This window comes from Phyllostomus discolor, chromosome 6 (assembly GCF_004126475.2).
Source record: "Phyllostomus discolor isolate MPI-MPIP mPhyDis1 chromosome 6, mPhyDis1.pri.v3, whole genome shotgun sequence".
Classification (NCBI taxonomy): domain Eukaryota; kingdom Metazoa; phylum Chordata; class Mammalia; order Chiroptera; family Phyllostomidae; genus Phyllostomus; species Phyllostomus discolor.
In genome coordinates, this window is record NC_040908.2 from 86164556 (window position 1) to 86176583 (window position 12028).

At 39.0% G+C, this 12028-nt stretch overlaps 1 protein-coding gene across 2 annotated transcripts in view; it reads left to right on the forward strand.

Annotated features, from left to right (window-relative positions):
* ALG9 (ALG9 alpha-1,2-mannosyltransferase) overlaps positions 1-12028 on the forward strand; it is a 134935-nt gene that overhangs the window by 41251 nt on the left and 81656 nt on the right. For both annotated transcript variants that reach the window (XM_028515821.2, XM_036028585.1), the window contains 4 exons: positions 12-134; positions 8215-8369; positions 11024-11153; positions 11597-11744. In XM_028515821.2, the coding sequence (XP_028371622.1) occupies positions 12-134; positions 8215-8369; positions 11024-11153; positions 11597-11744 (556 nt within the window). The remainder of the gene's footprint in view (positions 1-11; positions 135-8214; positions 8370-11023; positions 11154-11596; positions 11745-12028) is intronic.

The following is a 12028-nucleotide window of genomic DNA, read 5'->3' on the forward strand; positions in this document are numbered from 1 at the left end:
GTCTCCCTCAGGTACAGAACCCTGGCATTTCTATTTAATGAATGGATTTCTGAATTTTAATGTAGTCTTTGCCTTGGCTCTCCTGGTCTTACCACTGACTTCTCTCATGGAACACCTACTGCAGAGATTTCATGGTGAGTGGCATAAGGGATAAATTTGGGGGGAGGAAAGAGCAAGTAATAATACATACCAAGAAGTGAAAAAGAATCTGCTTATTTATTCTCCATTTTCTTCCTATGGAAATGGTTGGCTTTTTGAATTATCAATCTGTATGTGAAGATTATTTATACATCTGTGAAGATTTGGTTAATAATTACAAGTTAAACTGGCAGGGAGGAGCTTTATAGCCATTAAAGTAAGGAAGTCAATATAATTTATAGAACCACCCAGGGAGGCAAAAACACTTATAAAATCTCTGAAGATAAGCCTATTTGATTGAGTCTTCTATTTTTTAAAGAAGTGTGTGTTAACATGATACATTGCTTAAGATAATCAATGCTAGAGGCAAACATTCTTTGGGAAATTACTTCCACCCAAAATCTGAAAACTAAGCCACATTGGATCCTGAAGTGAGAGAAGCTTTGGACTTCCTAAGAAGCATGATGCTTTTCTTTGTTTTGTTTTGCTTCTATGTTTGCAGTATTGTGAAAATTTTAGTTTGTCACTTGCTTGCTCTGTTTCTGTATTGGACAGCCAGTGTTATCTCAAGTTGTCATGGCTTTGGATATCCAGTGCCCATAGTTTCTTTTACAGAATACAGATTTGAGCAGAAAGTTATATGACACTTGGAAAGAGATTTTATTTCAGACTTTTCAGTCTGATTTGGATGCCATGTAACTGATCCCTCCATTCCACCCCTTATTCTGCTTTCCTACTATTCCCAGTTTTTGAAGAATTCAGTGTATTATAGTAATAGACTATGACAGCAGTCTTCAGAGTCACTTTTGTTTTGTGTGAGGACTGTTTTAACACAACTGTTGCTAGTGAAAATGAGCTCTTTTGTGGTGTCAAGAGAAAAGAATTTCAAACAGCGGATGTGTGGAGAAGTTTAAACATCATGGCAAGATTTTATTGGAGTTAAGGGAATTAACTCTCAGGGACATAGAAGGCAGGCAGGCTCTACCAATAACTGCCACTAGGCTCCTGTTAATCCTCCATATATTTCTTGGTTCTATAACTGGAAACGACACTGGCCGGCGTTCAGGATGCCTGTCACTACCAAACCCAGTAAGCAATACTGCAATTAAATCTTTATGGGAGCCTATTCAGATGGCCTGAGATTTGAGAAGATGGTGGGTTCATACCCTAACAAACCATCTTGTCTTTCTCTTTCCTGGACAGAATTTTTATAAGGTGGGGTGAGTGGATAAACAAGGAGCGGTGAGGACTTTGAAATTCAGGTAGGATTAGATGAGCAAAGCTTCAGCATTCCTTTTCTGGGCAGTTAGCTGTTTCCAGGGGAAGGTGGTCAACTGCTCTCCCTGGGACACAAAAGGTCCAGATGTCCCCAGGCGGTAATCTTTAGCAGTGCCCCAGGAGGTCGACTGTTTTCCCAGGAACCAGGATAGGCATTATCTGTAGTTTCTGAAACAAAAGCTTTAACATACACATTACTTGCTAGATTTATAACTTTTTACCTTAAGCTAAAATTTTCCAAGTCTTGAGTCCCCTATCAGTTCTTGGTAAAGAATAAGGTGCCATTCATACCATCCAGCCTAACTTCCTGATATTTCCTGGGCTTGAGTTGGACCCTCCTTCCCAACTAATTCCTTTCCTGGACCTAGTGGGGTTCCATGCCCTCTAGCCAATCCAGTTACCTTTCCAGTATTTCCCAGGCTAGGCTCTGACCTTCTATGTCATCACCCTGATTCTCATTGCACATGTCCAAGAGTAGAAATACCTCCCCCTGCGCTATCTTGACTTCTATTGTTCATGTCAAAAAGTCCTAATATGTCATCTGGTTTCCACTGCACGTGTACCTAGCAGAGGAGATTCCCCCCATTCTCCCTCTGGGAATCCAGTACCCAGCCAGCAACACCGTCAGGGGGAGTTTCCTGTCTGCTCTGCATTAACTTTCCTTGGTGGCAGTCCCCCGGAATGTGTGAATGAATTTGTTTATACTATAGTTTCCTAGTAAACTCAATGGAATGTTGTCCTACTATCTGCTTCAGCTTTCCAGCTTATTAAATTAAGCTTAATATTTATTCACCTCCCTAGTTTATTAAACTTAATATTTGATTCCTTTTGCTTCCTTTCTTATATTAACAATTAGCTAACTACACTAACATTTTTCCCTGTGAAAACTTTGGGCCTTATAATCTTATAAGGGTAAATAGATGAAGGTCTCATCCTCTATAGCTGCTTTTTGCTGTCAAAGATGCAGCCCTGCCTATTCCCAGGCCCAGGGGGTCTTCTTATCTGCTGAAGGAAGAAAGGAGCAAAAAGGGAAGGAGAGTCTTTATACAGGGAAGAGGGATTTTGCAAAGTCCAGGTTAGTCATCTGTGCCTCAGAGGCAGCATACATGATATCTAGAGGATGACGATGTTGGATGAGCTAGGATCCTTGTGTTCTTGAGGTGACAAATTTAACAAGAAGGTTAGAAGACATATTCCAAAAATGAGAATTATAGCAACTAAAGGTCTGCTGAGAGGTAAGAACCAGGTGATAGAGGGAGGGACTAACTTGATAATGTCCCAGATTAGGTTGGAGGAATGGCTTCCCTGGACCAAGGTGTGTCACATCTGTCTGAAGCCCTCTCGTTTACTGTTTAAGTCAAATTCTGCTTGGGAACATTCTAAGATTTTTCCCCACAAAGACCTTTGAGCCTTTTCCGTCTGAACCATTAGGGCATAAAAGGAAAGCAGTTTCAAGTGAAACCAATAGACTGCCCCATACTTCACTGACTCAACCAGCTAGTCCTGACCACAAGTCAATTCAGCCAAACCATTGAGTCTTACTTCAGGAGAAGGTGATGTACATGGGCTTCTAAAGAGAGGCCTATGCCATGTAAACAAGCAACCAGGCAAATAAGCTCATAGGCATACACCCTATGAAAACAGAAGGAAGAACAGAAAGGTTAATAATGAACACATCAAATCATAAACCAGTTTCTGAATTTGCAAGACTATCAGTTGAGAAGACTTCCAAATGCAAGGCTTTGCTGGTATGAAAGCAAGCAGCAATTGCTCGAAGAGGGGAAATCCCCAAGCTGGGTTCTGGGCGGGGACCCGAGTGCCCCTTGCCTGTGGAGACTGCAGGCTCCTGCTGCTGAGCCACAGGAAGCAGGGAATCTGCACAGTCTGAGACAGCAGAAAAAGGCAAAATGGGAAAGGAGCTATGTGTTCACATTGCTCACAGCTCAGCTGGCTTGGCAATGGCTGTGGGAAATCCCCTTTCCTATGCAGAAGATGGAGATGTAGTAGCTGGGCGTACTTGGGGTTTCATGTGCCAGGAATAAAGTCCAAGGCAGCAGTGGGTGTGTGCTTGCTCCCTACATTGTGTTCCACTGGCACCCATATGCTCATTGCCCTGCAGGGACCCACAGCACTGGGACCATTTTGGACACAGGACAGGTTATGCCCAAGCTACAGCCTGAGCTGCATGGGGCTGTAACAGTGATACAATAAATGGAAGAAATACAGGTGGTAGTAGAGGGGTGGGGAGAGACAAGTGAAGATTGAGCAGTTTTCTTTTTTTTTTATTTATGTTTATTTTTTTAATCCTCACCCAAGGGTATGTTTATTGATTTTAGAGATAGAGGAAGGTAGGGGAGGAGACAGAAAGAGAAGGAGAGAAGATAGAGGGAGAGAAACATCAATGTGAGAGAGAAACATAAATTGACCCTCTCCTGTATGCACCCTGACTGGGGATTGAACCCACAACCTTTTGGTGCATGGGACAATGCTCCAGCCGAATGAGCCACCTAGCCAGGGCAAAGATCAAGGAGTTTTACTGCAAGCCACAGCTCCTCCCACTCATGCTGGCTCGCCAGATGTTGGTGGTGGAAGTGAAATCCTTGCAGTATCTCAAGAAAAAGCATTTCTAGGGACGCACAAGGGAGGATGAGATCTGGTAGTAAGATTTATTTGGGTGCTCAATGCAAAATCAAAAGAGTGCCCCTCCTGGGCTCTCAATGTCCCATCGCTATCTATCCCATGTGTTCAGTAAGGCTGAAACAAAGGCCAGTGCCCAGTGTTTCTGTGTGGTCTGAGTCCCCATTTTCTAGCTTAGCTCATGTTCTCACCTGTGCTGCTATGTCCAGGCTCTTACCTGGAGCCTGCATTTGGAGTTCATCCATGCGACTGCTAAGGCCACATTGCTATGTAGAGAGAACAGTCCAGTGAGTGAGACAAGTTAGAATCAGAGAGAGAGAGGAGGTGGTTTCATTGTTCCCCTGAGGTTATAAACAGATTTTAAAAAATAACCAATCAACTTCCCAAGCTTTCGGGGCTCATGATGGGCCCACCCCCTAGTTAGACAGACAGGCTTCTATACTGAAGCACCTGCTGGTGCACCCTCCAACAATGGGTACTGAAGAGCAAGCACTGTGCCCCTCAGGAGATTTCCTGTGTTATGAGGACTCAGTCTCCTCAGCAGCAGTCCCCTGCAGTGTTTGTGAGTCTGTTTATACTGTAGCCTCTTAGTAAACTGAATGGAAAGCTGCTCTAAGTGTCTGCTTCAGCCTCCCAGTTTATTAACCTTAATATTTGTTTCTACTCCCTAGTTCATTAAGCTTAACATTTGATTCCCTGTGCTTCCTTCCTTTTTTTTTTAAACAATTTTATTTATTTATTTTTAGAGAGAGGGGAAGGCAAGGAGAAAGAGAGGGAGAGAAGCATCAATGTGTGGTTACCTTTCACATGCCTGCAACTGGGGATATGGCCTGCAACCCAGGCATGTGTCCTGACTGAGAATTGAACTAGTGACCCTTTGGTTTGCAGGCCAGCACTCAATCTGCTGAGCCACACCAGCCATGGCTTCTTTCTAATATTAATAATTAGGTAACTATACCAACATAACTATAATGCCTTCATTCCTTAAAGTTATCTAATATCAAGTTGATACTCAGATTTTCTTCATTGTCTGCAAAATAGCTTTTTACAGTTAGTTTGTTTTAAAGCAGGATTAAACAAAGGTCATATACTGAATTTAATACTACGTTCCGTAAACTTTTTAAGAGGTTTCTCATTCTCACCTTTTTCTCCTGAAGATTTCTGAGGAAAGGAGGCCATTTGTCTTGCAGCGCCCCACGTTTGTATTCAGCTGTTTGTTCCATTGAGGTGACAATTGATTCCTCCATCTTTTGTATTTCTCAAGGATCACTTTTTCTTTTTTTGGAAAGGAACTTTTTTTCCTGATTATAAAAATAATGTATGCTTGTTGAAAATTTGGCAATGTTTGTAGTGCAAGTATGAAAAGAGTACATTAAGCTGTTTTCTACAGTATGAATCCAATTTTGGTTTAAAAATGTATAATGTCCACCTAGTAAGAAAATGAATGCTTTCTGTTTTTTATTTATACTTTTTATGTATTTTATAATAGCAATAATACTTTTTAAAAAGAAAAAATATAAAGAACTGAGAAAGAAATTACCCACTTATTCTATCATGTAGTACAACTGTTGTTTTGATTTTGTATATTATATGGAGGACATTTCAGAATTTTAGGCCATATTTTAAAAATGCATTTGTTAGCCTTTGAGATACAGAAGAGAAAAAGATTGTTTACTTGTAAAAGATAGGTTACTTTGCTTCAATTAAGAAAACTCCAACCTAAAATACGAGGTTTGTCCAGGAAGTACCCAACCATGTAATATGAAAAATAGGGACTTTTCTTTAAGATGATACAAGGTACAAGAAACATTGTACATAGAACAATGATGCCTCAGTCCCCTTCAAAGTAGGCACCTTGGGACCTCACACAGTTCTAATCGCCATCAGCTGCCCCATTGTATTTTCCTGAATCTCATCAGTGAGTGGTCTGATATCTCTTCCCTTTCAAAGATGATTTTAGTTTTGGGAAAAGCCAGAAGTTGCAGGGTGCCAAATCTGTGCCGTAGGGGGGCTGAGTCACCTGGGTGATTTGATGGTTCACCAAACAACTGCAGAAGATGTGATGGATTGTCATGATGAAGCTGCCAGTCACTAGTTGCCCGTAGTTGTGGCCTTCTGAATCATCCGAATGGCTTCCATGGAGGAATGTTCAAGCTTAATGCAAAATGTGATGCAGATTTGTTGCTCTGCTTGCTCAGTCACTTTGAATGTGATGACCACACCGTACACATGCTCATTCAGTGGCATCTACTGCCCTCACTGACTAGTACAGTGAAGTCATTATTGCCCATGCATGCACATTCCAGTCCACTCTCCTTGGCTGCCAGGTTACATCAATGTTGTGCAAACTGTTCTCATTATATTAACAATGGCTGGACTTTTTTCAGACATACCTTATACTTCCTAGGGAGGGACAGATCCTAAATTATAGCCTGAAATCTCATGATAAAATGTAAGAATGGAAAGTTTAAGAGATAAACTTGTTATTACAGTTCAAGAATTTTTATCCCTATAGAGCAGGAGTGTCAAACTCATTTTCACCAGGGGCCACATCAGCTTTGTGGCTGCCTTCAAAGGGCAGAATGTAATTTCAACTGCTTAACTGTTAAGGAGTAGTTACATTTATAAAGTCCTAAAATTATTTTGGCCCTTTTTAAGGCAACCACAAGGCTGATGTGGCCCCTGATGAAAATGAATTTGATACCCCTGCTATAGAGTTTCTTCAAAAATATAGATAATTGCCCTGACCATTGTGGCTCAGTTGGTTTGCTGTCATCCCACAAAGCAAAAAGTCACCAGGTCAATTCCCAGTCAGGGTACAGGCCTGGGTTGCCGGTTTGGCCCCTGGTTGGAGCACTTATGAGAGGCAACCCATCTATGTTTTTGTCTCACATCGATGTTTCTTTCCCTCTGTTTTTCCCTTCCCCTCTCTCTAAAAATAAATTAATAAAATCTCTTTTTAAAAATACATATAATTTAGGCCCTGGGTGAATAGCCCAGTTAGTTAGAGCATCATCCCAATATGCCATGGTTGTGGATTTGACCACCGGAAAGGGCACACACAAGAAGCAACCAATGAATACATAAATAAATGCAACAACAGATAGATTTCTCTCTCTCTTTCTCTAAAAATCAATCAATAAATAAACTTTAACAAAAAATACAGATAATTTAGGCATGCTAAATCAAGCATCGCTAAGGTGGATTTTTTTAATTAAAAATTTTGGTTTTTAAAATTTTTATTTTTATGATGGATCTTGATGACAGTCGTTTCTTCTGAAATTGTTCATTGTAGACATGATGGACAACAGGGGGTGCTCTGTATCTACCACTTGCCAGTGATTCTATACACTGCTCATTATCACTAATATAAGCACAGTAGGGGGTGCCTTCAATATGGGTTACAGGCTTATCATGTAGTGTGTAGGCACCTAACCATAAGAACTTTGCAGCATATGCGTGGTCTTAGTGTTCATTAAATTCCTTTAATTCTTTCACCTGCATTAAGTACATTTTGGTTCCAATTGTGGAATTCAGAGTGGATGGATATTTGCAGGAGAGAAAAGAAAACTTGATCAGTAAACTTCCTGTAAGAATTTTTTTTTTTTTTGCTTTGAAACAAACTTTTTGTCATTTTTGACTTAATAAAAACCAGTGATGGATTTGAGAATTTGGCTCTTTTTTGTTTTCCTTTCATCTGTAGATATTTGAACAGACTGACTAGTGTATATGTAAGAAGGTTAATGTATTGAACACCACATAGGAATTAAAACCCAAGAATGAATTTATGTTATGCTTTTGGTTAATCTCAGGAAACTTTAGTCTTAGTAGCAGGACTCATTAAAGAGAGAACACATTTTTTCTTCATTCAGTGTAGAGATTAAGTTCTATTTCTCATTCACCTGATTTCCATTTGTTCTAGCCAAATCTCATGTTGTGCCTCCATTTAGATGTTGGAGCTCTTGGGACAGTTTAGTTAGAAGTATATATACCTCTTTGTACTTCTTTACTGCATTGGAGAAGGTGTGAATACAAGAATTAAAATCTTTTATGGGGTGTCGTAGGCCATATTTTCATGTTTGAGATAAAGAGAACATTGAAACTTAATATGTTGTTTTATTTTAGTATGGTGAAACGTGGATATTTTTCTGTGTCTTGCAGTTCAGAATTTAGGCCACCCATATTGGCTTACCTTGGCTCCAATGTATATCTGGTTTATAATTTTCTTCATCCAGCCCCACAAAGAAGAGAGATTTCTTTTCCCTGTATATCCACTTATATGTCTCTGTGGCGCTGTGGCCCTGTCTGCACTTCAGGTGAGTTTCAGGGAAATGTATATCAGCTTCATTCTGTTTCACATTTTAAATTGTTCCTTAGGCTTAAAGGCAAATTACAAAATGCTTCCACCTAATATATTTTATCCATTCATTAAACCTGGTATAGATCATATTATTAAAGCTTTATGTAGTGATTGCTTAGCTGTTAATTGTAATCTTTTTTGCTGATTACATATTTGTAGTATTAATTTGTGTGTTAATTGACTTTGTTGCCAACCAGAATCCAAGTATTTTTAAGTCACTGTATGGGCCTACCACAGAGTGATGGCTTCTGAGCAGAGCTAATGGATTGTCTGCTCTTCAACGAAGGACAACTAAGCACTATACTAAAGCCATCATACAGAAAAACTAAATGAACTTTCTGGCCAACCCAGTAGTATACCCTCAGATATGGGTGACCATCACCACATTCAATTTTAGAGCATTTTCATCACTTCAGAAACCCTGCACTTTCTAGCTGTCGTCACAACCCTTTCCCATATCTCCCCAGTCATAACTACCACTAATCTACTTTGTGTCTCTGTAGATTTGCCTGTTTTATGACATCTCATATAAATGGAATGAAAATGTCTGGTCTTTTTGTGACTAGCTTCATTCACTTAGTATAATGTTGTTGAGGCTCATTCATGTCAGGATACTTTTAAATAATTTTAATTATAAAAGTAATTGAACTTCATTGCAGGTAATTTTTCTTTTACGACTTTCTAAATTTGTCCTACCACACTAACAAAACACCTGCCCAAATTTTTGCCTATCACATATCCAAGTATATTTTGGTTGTCATCTAAGTTTATATATAATTTATATCCCTTTTAATATAATTACATATATCATAGCATTCTTTATGTTGCCATATCTATACCCATCATTTTAATAGCAGAATAATGTTCTGGATCGGTTATAATATGTATTATTATGTAATCTGTAATATATAACATTGAATTGATTATAATATCAAATATTATGTTAGAGTTTAGGTTGCTCACTTATTTCAGTATTATAAATAATGCTAGGACAAATATCTTTATTTAGGTATTTGGATTGTTTACTTACAACAGATTTCCCAAAATATAGACATCTAAACATATTTATGGTGTTTGTTATGTATTGCAAATTGCTTTCCAAAAGTAGTTCTAGTCTAGGAGGGGGAGGAGGAAGGAAAGACATCTATTGGGATGGTGCTTAAAGATTGTAGAATTAATGTATTACAAGGTCTGTCCAGAAATTATCCAGCCATGTAGTAAGAAAAATAGAGACATTTATTGGGGAAGATACAAGATATAAAAAACATTGCACATAAGACAATGATGCCTCAGTCCCCTTCAAAGTGGGCACCTTGGGACCTCACACAGTTCTCTCAATCACCATCAGCTGCCCTGTCATATTTTCCTGAATCTCATTAATAATCCAAAATCTCTTCCCTTTCAAAGGTGATTTTAGTTTTGGGAAAAGCCAGAATTTGCAGGGCACCAAATCTAGGCTGTAGGGGGTGCTGAATCACCTGGGTGATTTGATATTTCACCAAAATACTCTGCAGGAGATGTGATGCTTAAGCGGTGCATTGTCATGATGAAGATGCCAATCACCAGTTGTCCATAGCTGCAGGCTTCTGAATCATCTGAATAGTTTTAACACAGGAATGTTCAAGCTTAGTGCAAAATTTGATGCAGATTTGTTGCTCTACTCAGTCATTTTTAATGCAATGACCACACACTACACATGCTCACTCAGTGGTGTCTACCATCTCCACTGACTAGTACAGTGAAATTGTCATTGTTCACGCATGCTCATTCCAGTCCACTCTCCTTGGCTGCCAGGTTACACTGACGTTGTACAAACCGTTCTCATTATATTAACAATGGCTGGACTTTTTCTAGACAGACCTTATATCTATAAATATATCATAATGATATTCATTTAGTTTATATAGTTTAGCAGATAATAAGCAGCCTTTTCCTAATGTTTTGTGAGAGAAATTCCTTTTTCTTCTTATTTGGTCATAAAATATTTTGCTGACACTGAAAACTTTGATGAAAACTTGTCTGCAAGGAAAGTAAAGATTAATAGTCTTTATATCAAAATAGATTGATACTTTATATATCAAACTATAAAGAAGCATTTGTTTAAAATTTTTTTTTAAAGATTTTATTTATGTTTAGAGAGGGAAGGGAGGGAGGGAGAGAGAGAGAGAGAAACATCAATGTGCGGTTGCTGGGGGTAATGGCCTACAAACCCAGGAATGTACCCTGGCTGGGAATCGAACCTGGGACACTTTGGTTCCCAGCCCACACTCAATCCACTGAGCTACGCCAGCCAGGGCTTGTTTAAAATCTTTTAAAAATAAATTATTAGCATTTTAAGAACTTAGAGAAATATCCAAATAATTTTCCTGTGAAACTACTGAGATTTCATTCTTAGGAAGCCTGCTGGCCAGGCTGACCTTAAGGTTGTCTTATTGGAGCTTGCTTTGATCTTAGAATTTGGAGTGGGTACCTCACTGTTTGCAAGTGCTCAGATCTTTGATAGAACCTCTTGTGCTACCTTTTCCCTCTTTGTTTTACTATGATGTCTTCTGAATATGTGTATTCTGCAAGGTGTATCTTTTTTTTAATACAGTTTTTCTTTCCTTCCAGAAATGTTACCACTTCATGTTTCAGCGATACCGCCTAGAGCATTATACTGTGACTTCAAATTGGCTGGCATTAGGAATACTGTTCCTATTTGGACTCTTATCCTTTTCTCGCTCTGTGGCACTGTTCAGAGGTAAGTGTACCAAGAATGCCTTAACCCAGACTCATGAGGCACTTCACTTTGGGTTTTGCTTGATGTGTGATTGTTTAACACAATTCAGCTTAACCTGGGAGGAGGACTTTTCTATAGGGAGAACCTGTAGACTTAATATTAAGTCTGGGATATGACTTCTGGATCTTCAGATTGAAGAGAAAATTGAGATTCCTTTAAGTGTGATTAACTGTAATTTTTTTCTCTATTCTCGACTTTTTTCCCTTTAAAAGGATGCTTTTTCCTTATTAAGGAAGTTTTAAACTTAGGGTATAGATTTGGGGCTAAAATCCTGTGATTATACATTTTTTATAATCTTTAATTTCACATAGATTACAGTGAGATATTAAATACATTGTAATTACATGTCAGAATCTCATGTTACTTACTCATTTTTGGTTTTCACAAACCTTTTTCCCTTCCAGGCTATCATGCACCCCTCGATTTATATCCAGAATTTTACCGAATTGCTACAGACCCAACCATTCATACTGTCCCAGAAGGACGACCTATTAATGTCTGTGTAGGAAAAGAGTGGTATCGATTTCCTAGCAGCTTCCTCCTGCCTGATAAGTAAGTTATCCTTAAAGCCAGTCCCCAAACTTACTTACCTAAGTAAGTTAATACCAGAGTTTTAAATAGAGTAAAATTGCAATTCTGTGGCAATGTCCTCTTAATTTTTCTTTTGTTTTGGATTTTTCACAAAAAGTTTTGAATTACCATCTCAAAGAGCTATGGGGTCTGCACTGTGCACCCACCACCTAGGTTCGGTAGGCTGATTGCTGTATTTGTTATACACCCTGCACTGCCCTTATGTCAGAGGTCTGGGAAATTCTAAAATCACTTCGGTCCCTGGG